The sequence below is a fragment of the Solanum verrucosum genome, unplaced genomic scaffold (genome assembly GCF_900185275.1).
Source record: "Solanum verrucosum unplaced genomic scaffold, falcon-dt-bn FXZP01000223.1, whole genome shotgun sequence".
Taxonomy (NCBI): domain Eukaryota; kingdom Viridiplantae; phylum Streptophyta; class Magnoliopsida; order Solanales; family Solanaceae; genus Solanum; species Solanum verrucosum.
The window spans coordinates 731702-746263 of record NW_026020290.1 but is presented as its reverse complement, the minus strand read 5'-3'; the positions used below and the strand labels follow the sequence as shown (position 1 = coordinate 746263).

The following is a 14562-nucleotide window of genomic DNA, read 5'->3' as shown; positions in this document are numbered from 1 at the left end:
ACTTATCTTGGATCTCAAACCTAACCTTAGAAGAATTTCCATCATCGGCCCTTGACCTCTTCAATTCTCTACTAACTTGCTTAAGTTTTTGCTCCACAATTTGCTCGGCATGAACCATAAGGCGAGAAATGTCCATGCTTGGGATTAGCATAGCCGACCTACATTCATTCACCACAAGATCGGATACCCCCATAACAAATTTGTTCATTGTAGCTCTAGAGTTCGACACCAAAGTAGGAGCATGCTTGGACAATTGAGTGAACTTGAGGCCATACTCCTTCATACTCACACCCCCTTGACGGAGGTTGATGAATTCTTACATTTTCCTCTCCCTTAGTTCCAAGGGGGAAAACCTATCAAGAAAAGCCGTCTTGAATGTAGCCCAACTTATCAGACCCTCTCTAATAGGTCTTCCCTCCTTCCATTGATCATACCACACTTATGCCACATTTTGAGTTGATAGGCATCTAACTCCGCCTTTTCTTAAGAAGACACACCCATAGCCTCTAGAACCTTAAACACTTCATTGATGAACCCTTGTGGATCCTCTTCCACTTTGGAGCCAAAGAAAGTAGGGGGATTCATCCTTGTGAAATCCCTTATCCTAGAAGCGGTAGTGCTAGCATTGGGGTTCACTTGCACCCTAGTATCCCTAGTAACTTGAGTGGCCAACACTTGAGTCAAATTATGAATAGCCGACCTTATCTCAACATTAGACATTGCCCCTTCTTCAATTGGAACTTTAGGGTTTTGAGGAGCTTGAGAGGGTACCACCTCATTCACATTCTCCTCGCTGGCCCTCCTTGCATTGTTCCTTCTTGTATTCATTGCCTATAAGCACAAGAGAAGGATTAGAAGAAAAGAACTAAATAGAGTGAAGACTCTTAGGCATGACTATGGAATAACAAAAGAGTGAAAGTTCCTAAGCATCTCGTAGCCTCTCATTCATAAGTGTGGCGCGCTTCACACCCATGAACAAGACTCTACTCGATGTGGTATCTTGTGACATGAATCCTACATTATTCTCAACCTTATCCTCTGATACCAAGTTTGTAATGACCTGAGAGCACCCCGTAGTCGCTACCGGCATATTCGACCTCGAAGAGGTCTTATAAAAGCGCTTAGCATTCGTCATAAGATGTATCATAGAATAAAATCACGGAAAATTTAAAACTTTTTACATTGGAAGTTCAACTTCACTTCACATATGAAAAACAGAATCTAACTTCGTCACAATGTACCATCTAGACATATGAGTATCGAAAATGGGACTTAACCCTTACATCAATAAGAAGTCTTGAAATAGGAAAGTACAACAATGTCTTTCAACATAATCAAAGAACTAAACATAGAAGCTAGATCATAGGGTCTTGTCCTCAGACTTGAGGACTAACCAACTTGGGGAAACAACTCCAAGTGTCTTGAGAAGTAAGCTTGAATCCTCAACGGCCCGAACCTAAATATTTGGGGAAAAGGGAGAAAATATGGGTTAGTACAACACACGTACTAAGTATGGCTACTATGCATAAAAACCATTGAAACATGCATAAAAGGACATTTATTCAAAACATGATTTTTACCAAGTAAATCCATTATGCACACAAATTAAGCATCATAGTTCAATCAAACATAATATCATCCCAACATGTAGACAACCCAAGCAATACTAATGCAATGCAAAGAATAGAACGCCATAACCCTATTCAAAGCCAAGTATCACATTAAGCAACCTACTTCATACATACATTCATAAGATCATATTTCATCATAACTTACCATACTCATAATGATCATACATAACATAGCTTCAACATACATAAGTCATAATCATCATAATCATAAGAGAACACTACTACAACAATCTCTTAGGATCCCACAAGTGCAATGCGCAAGAGAAGTCCCATACCCTCCCTTACACTATGTAGCAACCCTTAAGAAAGCCCTAGTAAGAGTTCACACCTTTCATACCTTCATTTACTTTTACATTAGGGAAAATATTGCAATAACCGACATACACCATGAGAGCTACATGGAATCCGGTGTTCTACTCCCACACCGAAAAGAGAGGGTTAACACTTGCCTAAGGTGTAACCATTCGTACATAGCTATCTAGGTGGATCCACTAAGCTAAAGTCCTATGTGGGCACATAGTTAAGGGTCAAGGATATTGCTTCTAGAAACCCTAACTTACTAAACGTGGGGGTTTTCATCTCATGAGACAACACATACCGTAGGTAATTCTGACTTGCTAAACGTGAGGAAACCCATATGGGGAGCCGAACTTACTAAACGTGAGACCCCCATCTCATTTACATGCCCTTTCGGTGCTAAGCATCTAATTCCATTTTGTAATCATCTTTAGTCATCACATAGTTCACATTTACTTTACTAGACTCTTATGTAGACTTCTTACCATAATAGCTCATATGTGTTCATAAGTGAGTAACAATTCTTTCTCTTAAGAAACACTTAGCAAGTGAGTAAACCTTTCACTTTACATTACATTATAATCATGAGGACTACCTTTCAATCATATAGCAATCATACCATAACATGCATACATACTTCATAGCTAATTCAAGTGTAGAGAGTTAAGGATGAGGAAACTAGGTCATCAACACTACAACAACACATTAGGTATAGCATCATTACAATATAAGCAATTCACCTTTTAAACTCGAGTTCAAAGAAGAAACAACCTCCATACCTTATTTCCCTTCTTGGGACATCCATACTTCAATTACCAATTAATTCATAACCAATACATAATACAAGGTAATTCATGAAGTAATAACATAATCAACATCAATATAAGCAATTGACATATTCCCTTCATAGACTTGAAGGATTCATTCAAAGACCCAACCCTAATTTCATAGAAATTATACATAACCTATGGTAGAATCATCATACAAACATGAATTACATAACATCACATTCAATTCATAGCCTTCAATTGATATCCAACACAAACTAGGGTTAGAATTAGGAAAAGAAAGAGAAACATGGATCTCATGGGGAATTCTTCAAGAAACCACCAATACAATATAAATTCATCCATAATTGTTCATATAACATCAATCAAATTCAGTTTATAACATCAATTTCACTTTAGAAAGAAGACCCACGTTTTTGGATTGAAACCTAGAAATTGGAAATTTTGAAATTCATCTTGAAGGGGCCTCTTGGGGAAAGGAATCCCAAGAGTGATAAGCAACCATACCTTATTGATGAATTAACCACGAAAATCTGAGTTGAAACCTTGGATATTTGGTCTTCTTCTTGAAGCTCCAATCTTCTTCAATGGAGTTATTGGGAAGAGAGAAAGAGAGAGTAGAGAGAAGAAGGAACTTTAGGTTTGATCTTTGGGGTTTTGTGTTTGAGTGATAAAAGTGAGGTAAATTGACTTAAAAATCATTATATATACGCCCCCTAAAGTATCCTAAATACCCCTCACTTAGTTGGACTCTTTAATGAACTAAAAATTGATTTCTAAATTTCTGCATTTTTATCGCGGAACAAGTCCGCGACGCGGAGCTATTCCCTGAAGATATTTGGAATTCAATTTCGAGATAGTAGAGTCCACGACACGACCGCGTCGCGAACTAACTTTTTTCTCCTTGGGGGAGCTAGTCCGCGATGTAGAGCTATTCCCTCCAAGTCCAATCTGCAAGCTGTCTTGGCAGCTTGCTTGGCCAAGGTTGGGATCCTCTTCGGGGGCCCTTAGGTGGCCCCAGGGAATCGTATTCAAATGTTTTGACCCTGTAAACATATATTTACCTAATGTAAACCTTTTTACAAGATTATACCATCATACGACACTCCTAAACCTGTCCAAAACCTAAGGACACACTAGAACACATTCTTCTCTAGTTTCCAGACATCGTGGTTGTTTCTTGACGTTTAGACTATTACTCTTCCAAACCGAGTCAATTGAATTAATTTAGGTTTAAAAACATCATTTTAACTATTTTTAAGTCATTATTCATAAGGTCAAGCTCTAACTTAAGTCATAGAATTTCTAGGGTGTTACACTCTGAATTCTGGATGTTTCCCTATAGAGCTGTAAAATCTGAATGGTCTCTTTTGTGTATCTTTTTGTTCCTCTACTATAAAACCTAATGGAGAATGGTCTGAGAATAGTGGATCTATAGCCATGACTTGTTTTTTGAAATTGATCCATAGCCATGACTTGTTATACTGACATTGTTTCCATCCATGCATCATTGACTAAACCTTTGTCAATTCTATTATAAACATGCTCATATGAAGTGTATTTCCTTCCTCCTATATGTAATTTTGCTAGGTTACAATCGATTAAACATTTCGAAAATCCCTTGTCTTTGCATCTTGTACTTGACTACCAACAGGATTGTCCTCTTGTGTTGGTGTAGAGTTGAAGTTCCCCATAATCAACCAAGGATCTCTGATATGATTGTTTAGTTGCTGAAGTGGTGTCCACAAAGGAATCCTGGTAGCTATTGTGTGCAATCCATATATTGAAATTATATATTGTTGTTTTTTGTAACCACCAAACCATGTATGTATGGTTCTACATCTTCCATCATGGTGAAAGTAATTTCATTGGGATTCCAAACCACCCAAATTCTCCCTCTCATAGTGATGTTGTCATTTGTGCACCATTCCCATCCTGGCAGGCTCTTCTTAATAATCAGACTTGTTCTTGTTGATATTACTATATGTTCATATATTGTTATGATCTTTACCTTATTTCTCCTTACAAACTACCTCATCTCTTTATGCTTCACCTCTTGGTTGAAACCTCTCACATTCCATGTTACTATCATAAGGTTAAGGTGGGTTTAGGTGGTACCTCCATGCTTCCCCCATTTTCTTCCCCACTCTGTTGACTTCCTGTATGGCTAGGGTTCCCTGCATCAATATATGTACATGCCCTTGCATCCTGGATATTATTATGCCTTTCCTTGCGGAATTTCTATATCTAACAGTTTGCCATTCACCTTGCTCCCATCACCCGTGCTACATCTATCTCTGGCTGATATGTTACCTTTTGAGCCTGAGGCAAAACCTGCCCCATCTCATTAGCCTGCTCCTTACCTATTACAGTGATAGGTATCCATTCTTTCTTTTGTCCCTGTCCTTGGATTTTTTTCTGAACTTGTGGATGTGCTGCTAGCTTATCCACACATGAATGACCCACTTGTAAGCATTTCTGGCAAAACATAGGCTTCCATTCAAACCATATTTGCTTCTCCGAAACTCTCCCCTTAGGAACATGAATTTTAATTACCTTGGGCAGAGGTTTTGTGATATCAACTTCAACTAGTATTCTGGCAAATGAAATTCTATTTACTTGGGTTGTACATTCCTCTGCATATTGTGGCTTCTCCAAGCTACTGCCCATCTTAATTAGTACCTTTGGATTCCAGCAATTAAGAGGTAAGTTTGGGAGCTTAATCCATAATGGTGCGGTGGTGAGTATCTCCTCCTTAGAATTAAACTCTGGAACCCATGGCTTCATTATAACAGGTCTTTTCACTAAGTAATGAGTCCCTGAACATGGCACCATATCCCTCTCTTCCTCATTGGCAAATCTTAGCACAAAATAGCCATCTCTATGATATAAGATTGTAGGTTTCGCAGAGAAGGTACCCTGACCAAGGATGAATCTCTCCACAGCTCCAATGGATGGTGTTGTGCCCACCACATACACTACTATCGATGGTGCCCATTTCTCATTATCTTGAGCAACATCTTCTGTCATAATTTCTACTACTTTTTCCCCTTCGACTATCACAAGTGGTATGTAGGTTAGATTAGTAGCAAAAAAGTTTGCCAAAGATACCTCTGGTGCTTCACTATTCAATTCAAGCCTCCTTTGTGCTTGACCTGAGTGTTTTATCTGTATTACTGTTCCATTGATTTCTATCGAAATCTATTGCAGCCCAGCTCTAATTCCGTTCTGCTTTGACAGCTCCGGCCACTACTTATTCCTTATTACTTTCCCCTTCTCCTAACTTAATGCAATCGCCGGACAAATTGAAGCTTCTTCTGGTGTTTTCAATTGTGGATCAGCAATCAACTCCTAGTTACTTGTGGTGGTCCTGTTGTGTAGCTACTAGCAATACCCTGACTTATTTCTTCCTCACGATGCCTTCGTGTGTCTGTGTGGCTGTCCCCTCCCCATTTCCGGCAAGGTGCAAGTCAGTACACTCTAACGTGCGCCATAGCTCAGAGAGAGTAAAATTTTATTAATAGTCCTTAGAAATAATTAAATATATGGGTAACGAGTTTTTTAAATACCATTTAACTTTTATAAGGACTATTAATAAAATTTCACCTCAACTTCTAAAGCATCACACAGGGCAAACCTCTCAGCTTCAGCAAATACAAGTCACCATGACTGTCTCTCACACAAAAAGCCTTCGAACTACATTCATCCTTATACCTACTAGGACCATCAGTGTTAAACTTATACACCCCTGCAGAAGGATATAACCATCCAAGGTAGGAGTTGGGCACATTATTAAGCCAAGGATATTTAGAAAAGAGTCATTAAAAAATGTTTCAATTTATCTCCCTCACCATAACATTCCTAGTCATTCTTCCTCCATGCTTTGTAACATCCATTTTTTTTCAAATCTTCCAACTGATGAAAAATTGAAAGAGGTCTAAACAGTGGATTCAGTTTAACAACACAACTAGCACTTCACCATTTATATATGGTTTGTTTCCGCTGAAAAAAAAGACCCTAAACTCCAGATGCTCCTGCAAATGTTATCCATAGAAAATTAGAATCAGTACAGGACACAGATAGATGGTCAAAGGTCTCTTGTACAGAATTGGAGCAACAACAACGTTCCACAACATCTGCTATTCTGTTTGTAACCAACACCTCTCCTATAGGTATTCTTTGAAACCACATCCACTAGATTAGGAAAGAGATTCTAAATGGAATGCCCTATCACCATATGTTCATAATATCCAACTACTTCTTCTTTCTTTGTCTAACAATATTCCAAGCACTTTTTGTATCTTAGTTAAGGATTTCATAGGTAACATTCTCAATCTTGGTCTATCCACTCTTGAGACTACATCAAAAGATTGATCTATTGATGGGTGTAAATGAGCTTTTTCATCAAAAAGGTCTATGACCTCTTTTTCATTATTATTGTACGCTTGAGCTCTTACCCTGTGTTTGGACTCCTTTCTCCAAATCTTGCAACATTTTCTATTAGTTGTTGCTTGTCATTTATCGTGTTGCCTTTAATTTGAACCGTGAATATAAAATTTGTGTTCTAGCATTTCTTTGTTCTGAGAACTTAAAACTTATCAGCTATTTAAAATTAACTATTTAAAATCAGCTAATCCAAACGGGATCTATGTTTAAATTATGAGACATTACATGGAAATCTGTCAAGGTATTTCGAGGAAAATATATTGGTCAAGAGGAGAATCCCATAAAGAGGTAATAAACTAATGGACTCAAACTGCTACAACTCCTATATAAATTGTTGGGAATATCATAGCAAAGACGTCGATATATACATGTTATTATTTCTTCAATTTCAGCTTAACTTTTCTTTTGATAAAACAAAATCATTGTTGTTGTCCCAAATGTTTTGTCGATTTTGGTCAAAGTACCAAATTGGGTTGACCAAATACAATACGGATCCCACATCCACACCATGTCCTGTCGACACAGATACAACACTAAAAGTGAAGAGTCCTATCAACTTAGGAGAGACGAACCAAACTTAGTTGAAGTATAGATAGATTTTGTCACTTAATGACTAGGAAGTAGAGATTTTTGTCACAATGCTTCAGATATTGGGAACTTTTGGTGGATGCATTGATTAGGGGGAAACTAGATAGTAGAGGGGTCTTCTTAGTGTACAGGAGGGAGAAAACAATGAACACTTATTCCTACACTGCATGACAACTATAAATCTGTGGCACATGTTCTTTTGTATTTTGGGAATAACTTGGGTAAGAAGAAGCATCTGTATGGTGAAGAAGAAGTAGAGACTGTCAACCATCTCTTCCTTCACCATAGAATAACCAACATTTTGTGGAATTTCTTCCTCAATTTGAAGGGCATGAAATGGATTATGCCTAGGAAAGTTACGCAAACTCTTAAGATATGGAGCAATTATGCAGGCATTATTGGGCATAAAGAAAGATGGAAAATCATTCCAGCTTGCATCTAGTGGTCTGTGTGGAAACAAAGAAATCTCATATGCTTCCAAAACAAGAGTAATTCCATCCAGAAGATTAAGATGAACTGCTTCATTTTGTTTCTTTTTTGGTGTAAACAGGAGCACACGGTAGATCTAGAATCAGTTACAAATGTTTTAGGTTCCTTGTAAATTTTGCTATAGGATTAAAGATCCTCCTGCTACTCTCCACGATTGTAATTAGCAACCTGTAATTTGTTGTGGCAGGTTCTTATTTTTGTTTTGGAATAGAATACAAGTTGTTACCTTCTCAAAAAAAAACTTGGATAATACCTAGTTCTACTTTGCACTGCTAAACAGTTGATGGAGTATTGGGAATAGAGGTGGGAGGAGGACGGGTGGAAGATCATTCCAGCTTGCATTTGGTGGACAGTGTGGAAAGAAAGGAATGGTACTAACATTTCTATCCAGAAAAAAATAAGATTAATTGTCTTAGTTTGTTCTTTTTTTGGTGTAAGCAGAATCTGTTGGGGGAAGTAGGAGAGTTAGTATATTGAATTGGCAATTATAATTGTATAGGTTATGGTCAGGGCCGCAGGGGTTTAATCACCCTTTCGATGATTGTAAAATTTCCAACTTAGCACCTTTTTCTGGGTGGCTAACTTTTTACTGAATACAACTGTTATCTAAAGAAAAAGTTGTGGAGAAAAAAAGTCAACTGGTGTCATCAAATTTGCAAATTCACAAGTTTATTAATTGTAATGGTATGTGAGATTTTCTGTAGTGTATCCACGAAGGGTGCATACTGAATGTTTGAGGATCTAGTTTCTTGTTGCTTTTACGTATTCCATGTAGATGTCAGATGGATATTTTCTTATGTTCTTTAGCAACACATATTGGATTACGTGTAGAATAAATCCTATCATGCTTGTTTCCAAGCATTGAATATTTTTAATATTTCATCCTCTTATGTTCTTGTCTTTGGCTAGGTGGGTTATGTTGGAAGAAAGTGATAGAGCACGCCTCTTGAAAGCTTTGTCTTTGTTAAGGATTCAGCTTAGCTAAAATTGATCGACTAACTGATGAGTCCACAAATTGGACTCATTTAGGGATATATTTTAATAGAAATTGTGTCCTTAAATGCTTATTTTATCTCAATATCTGATGAAAACCCTTGAGTTTCAGGTATTTGAAGTTTGAAGGAAAGCATGGACAATACGTTGCAAAAAGGAATGAAAAGGCTGAAAAGAAAAAAGAAATGAAGGCCTGAGGATCGCCAAGTCCACATGGCGAGTCGCCGAAGGGTCTTACTTCACCTTTTGTTCCAGTATGCTGAGCCCTGAAGGAAACGATCAAGTCGGTGGAAAAAGGGACCAGTCGGTACATCGCCGAAAAGTTTCGCAAAGCAGTACCATGTCGCCCAATGACCCAAAGCACGACGATGCTGAAGGCTGGTGCAAGACGGAGATGAACTACACCAAAGGGCTAATCGTCGAGTTGATCGACGATTCTGACTAATGACTCCGAGTGATCCGCTGCAGCACAAATTAGTGAAAACTATAAATACTTGGTAGAGTTGTAGTTTTAAGTGTGGAACAATTATTATAATTTTCACTTAGAGAATAGTACTTTTTGATATTTTTGCTCTAAGTTTGAGAGGGTTTTGAAGACTTGAAGAAGAAGAGGGTTTCATCTCCAAGGATTTGGACTTAGGTCTCTTTGATTCTTCATTCTTGGCCTGTAACAAGACTTAAATATTCATATGCATTTGAATGTAAGCTCATTTAGGTATAAATTTCTATCTCTTGATGTGTGGCTAAAAACCCCAATTCTTGGGGTGTGATTTAGTGAATATGGGTTAAGATAATTATTGGGTCTTACTTGCTGATAGTATATTCATAGTTTAAATGTGATTTCGTTTAGTAGTTGTGGATGAATTTAATGAATTTGTAGTTGCAAATACAAGTTTATATATGTGTTTTTGGCTTGCTCGAGAGAGAGGTTATAAAATTAAGACCACTAGATTGATGGCCAGTGTGAATGGGTCGACATGAGGTTCAGCTCGAGAGAGTGAACCCTAGTCCCATGTCCACACACTCAGCTCCAGAGAGAGTGAGAGTGACTGAGTTAAGGCGTATGTTGGTCTTCATGCGGCAAATGGGTGTTCGAGAGGAACACATTTGAAACGAGGTAAGTTGCTCGAGAGAGAGCTTATCCCCCTTAAAGTCTAGCCTAGTAACACTTACTCTATTAATCTTCTATCGAAAGCATGTATCCAATAATCTAGCTTAACCCGTATTTCCATCACATCCCAAGGATCCCCTCTCATTACTTAGAAACCCTTGTTGATTTTGTTGTTTTTTACTTACTAGTGATAAAAACCCCAAATTGTTAATTGACACTCTTGTGTCCCCCCCTTTAATTTACAATATTTTTACTCATTAATGTCTTTAGCTACGACTAGTTAGAATAAAATTTTATTTTTCTATAAATTCTCAAAACCACTCTCTTGGGACGATCCCAACCCTTGGTTGGGTTACTAAACTATTGTACGATCGTAGACACTTGCATCGGAAGTTGTGTCTTGATTACGCAAACATCAAAATGGTGCCGCTGCTGGGGAGTTGTGTTACTTGAGAATAATTAGTAGAGTAGAATTTTGCTTTTGTTAGTCGTAGTTTACTAACTTAATTTTTAGTTTTGTTTTGCTTGTTTGTGTGTTGAAATAGGAAGAATGAGTGGGAATGATGACAAAGATCCCAAATGGACCAAGTGTTATCTTCTCTCTACCCAGAGACAAAAGAGGGGTGACATCATGAAAATGAGGCAAACCTCACTAATGGAACTTGAGTGAGGAGTTCCGTCGTGCCACGACGTTAAATAAGGTGCTTCTTGGGAGGCAACCCAAGGTTTTACCGCTTTATTTTTGCTTTAAGAAATAATGGTGTGTTGTTTGTGTAGGTTAAAGTATGGAAAGTGAGTGAAAAGTGCAAATTAGCGAGCCAAAGGTCTAGTTGGCGCATCGCCGAAGAAGTCGGCCACCCCAACTTACACCGTCGTTGGACTAAAGATGATTTCAAAGTGGAGTCTGTAAAACTCGACGTGCCCAGGAAATTATTGGCGAATTGCCAACCTGGTTGGCAATTGCGATCTAGTTCGCCGTTTGGACCCCCAATTAAATTGGAAGTCCGGTAAAACTCGACGAGGTAAGTATCCACTCGGTGAGTCGTAGAATGGGCTAGAACTGGACGGTTTCTTACAAGCCCAAAGGTTTAAACTTTCAAACTCTACAATTTCCCTCACTTTAGACCTTCACAAACTCGCACCCGTTTAGTATTTTCAATATTTCTTGCATTTTTACTGTATTTGAGTTGTTGATTGGTGCTCGGAGTTGGATTACATTACCGCGTAGCATTTCAAAAGTATTTTAATCGGCATCTAAGGTTGGTTTTCTAAACCCCGAATTTATTTTTAGTAATTTTCTACTCATTTGCAATGATCTTATCTTAGTGATATGTGTTGGGCCTCTCTGATCTTAATTGTTTTTACTTATGCTTGTGAAAATCTTTCCCGTAGTGTTTATATTGTTAAAATCCCATATTTTTTGTGCCTTAAAATTGGTTAAATTTTCTGGGGTTGTGCTTGCATGTTGTTGAGTCTAGCAGGGAGAATTCCAAGTATCTCGAAGATATGGTAAAGACCAATATTGTCATGCCACCCCAGAAAAGAGCACGGGATATCACAATAAATGAAGGGGGGTCAAATCCTCCAATGACGGGAAGACAAGAACCTCCACCTAGAAATAAAGGCAAGGGCAAGAGGCCCACTTCTGATAGGAAGACCACTATCAAAGATCCTAAAGTTCCTTCGTGGGCCCAGGGATTCTATGCAACTGTGCAGGCCTTTTTGGTGAAAACACTCTTGGCAGCTCCTAGTGGGTCTGATACTGTTGTTTCTTCTGAAGCGACTCTGGGTACTGAGACCCAGGACCAGAGTGATGCACCGGGCACTGATGCCCAGACAGATGGAGCGACTATGTAGACAGGACCCCCTCTTTACCTCCCTCTCTATCTTACTTTATTTCACTTTTGGATATTTTTGTTTGCATTTGAGGACAATTGTTTTATTTGTGGTGGGATGAGGCTCACCTTTTGTGATTTTGTGACTCTCTGGTTTTGTTTATATATTGGGTTGTGAAATGAAATTGTGTTTTATACACTGCATCTTGTGGATGTTTGAGCTTGTGGCTCCATGTTTTTAATTGTGAATGATTTTTTACCGTTTCGAAAAATTTTGCCACCTCTTGTCTGTATTGAATGTGGTTGTTCCTCGGCAAATTTGAGTCTCAATTTCGATCAATATCGATGACTTGAATAGTGCTAGCAATCGAACGAACATGAATGTACAGCTATGATGAGACCAAATGAAGTGGCATAGACAATATGTGAACTCTTTACATCTCGTTATGACTAGCCTATTGTCGAATCGAGTCTCTTGTGGTGACCATTGCACAGTAGCAAAAGTGTGGAGTCTTGTTTGACTTTAGTGTCAATGCCTTATGTGATGATCTTACCTTGAACCATGCATGATGGATCCTAGAATTTGCCCCATTAGTCTGATTGACTAATTAAGGCTTTCTCTTGACATGATCTTAGGCAACTTCTAAGAGTGTGAGACAATTTGACATATACATCTTTTGTGACCTACCTTGTGAGTGTGTGAACCATTTTTGAACACCCCTTGAGCCTTACTTTTCTTTGGAAGAAACTTGATGAAAACAATGACCTCTCTTTATCCATCACCCATAATCCTCATGAAGTTGTGGTTGGTTGAATAGCCAACTTAGGCTAAAAGCCTAAGTTGGAGGTGTGGTGAAAAGATAAGGGCAATCAAGAAGTGCAAGGAAAGTCTCCTTTAAACCCATGGTGTTGAGAAAAATAGAACCCCTCCATATATATCGAAAAAAAAGTGAAAGAAAGAAGAAAGAAGAAAAAGAATGAAAAAGAAAGTTGTGGAATAAAGTACCAAAGAAATGGGGTACCAAACAATCCATGGGAAGCGAATAATAGGATGACCTATGATGCACTAATTGAAATGATGAAGGAAAAAGAAAGGAAGTGTTGAGAGTACCACATTTCATGAGGATAAAAGTCACTGAGCCTAAATGACCATACCTTTACACTCAGCCCCGTTACAAACCTTGTTAAGACCTTTGTGATCTTGAGAAAGTCAAAACAAATGTTGATTGGAAAATACGGGCAAACCTATGGGTGAAAGCATGCATTGTGTTCATCTTTGTGAGTGTGAGCATTGTATTTGATTCTTGAACTTTAAATTGATTATACCTTTACGTGTGAAAATGGAATCATCATTTGTGTGAGGGCATTCGAAGACTTTTGTTGAGCTTAAACTTGCATTTGAAGCAAGTATTGCGAGCTTGAGAATCTTTGGTAATAGTGTGTCACAACTTGAATCTTTGAGTACACAATTGATCCTTGCATAAGTAAATTGGACCTTGTTGTGTACATTCATAATTGAATCTTGTGTAGAACTGTTTGAGACATCCTTGTTAAACTGCAGAACTTGAGTTTTACTTGAGGACAAGCAAAAGTTTAAGTTGGGGGTGTTCATGAGTCCACAAATTGGACTCATTTAGGGCTATATTTTAATAGAAATTGTGTCCTCAAATGCTTATTTTATCTCAATATCTGATGAAAACCCTTAAGTTTCAGCTATTTGAAGTTTGAAGGAAAGCATGGACACTACATCGCAAAAAGGAACGAAGAGGCTGAAAAGAATGAAGAAATGAAGGCCTGAGGATTGCTGAGTCCACTTGGCGAGTCGCTGAAGGGTCTTACTTCGCCTTTTGTTCCAGTGTGCTGAGCCCTGAAGGAAATGATCAAGTCGGCGGAAAAAGGGAGCAGTCGGTGCATCGCCGAGAAGTTCCGCGAAGCAGTACCATGTCGCCCAATGACCTAGAGCACGACGATGTTGAAGGCTGGTGCAAGAGGGCGATAAACTACACCAAAGGGCGAATCGCCGAGTTGATCGGCGATTCCGACTAACGATGCCAAGTGATCCGCTGCAGCACAAATCTGTGAAAACTATAAATACTAGTTAGAGTTCTAGTTTTTAGTGTGGAACAATTATTATAATTTTCACTTAGAAAATAGTACTTTTTGATATTTTGCTCTAAGTTTGAGAGGGTTTTGAATACTTGAAGAAGAAGAGGGTTTCATCTCAAAGGATTTGGACTTGGATCTCTTGGATTCTTCATTCTTGGTCTGTAACAAGACTTAAATCTTCATACCCATTTGAATGCAAGCTCATTTAGGTATAAATTTCTATCTCTTGATGTGTGGCTAAAAACCCCAATTCTTGGGGTGTGATTTAGCGAATATGG

At 38.3% G+C, this 14562-nt stretch overlaps 2 protein-coding genes across 2 annotated transcripts in view; both read right to left on the bottom strand.

Moving 5' to 3' along the window:
- The window catches only part of LOC125834475 (RGS1-HXK1-interacting protein 1), a 96316-nt gene that overhangs the window by 24330 nt on the left and 57424 nt on the right, over window positions 1-14562 (bottom strand). The window lies entirely within an intron of this gene.
- LOC125834469 (uncharacterized) lies at window positions 4979-7210 on the bottom strand. The gene is made up of 3 exons (XM_049513614.1): window positions 7174-7210; window positions 6354-6464; window positions 4979-5772 (listed from the first exon to the last, which is right to left on the bottom strand). Exons 1-3 carry the CDS (start codon window positions 7208-7210, stop codon window positions 4979-4981), a joined length of 942 nt encoding a protein of 313 aa, XP_049369571.1.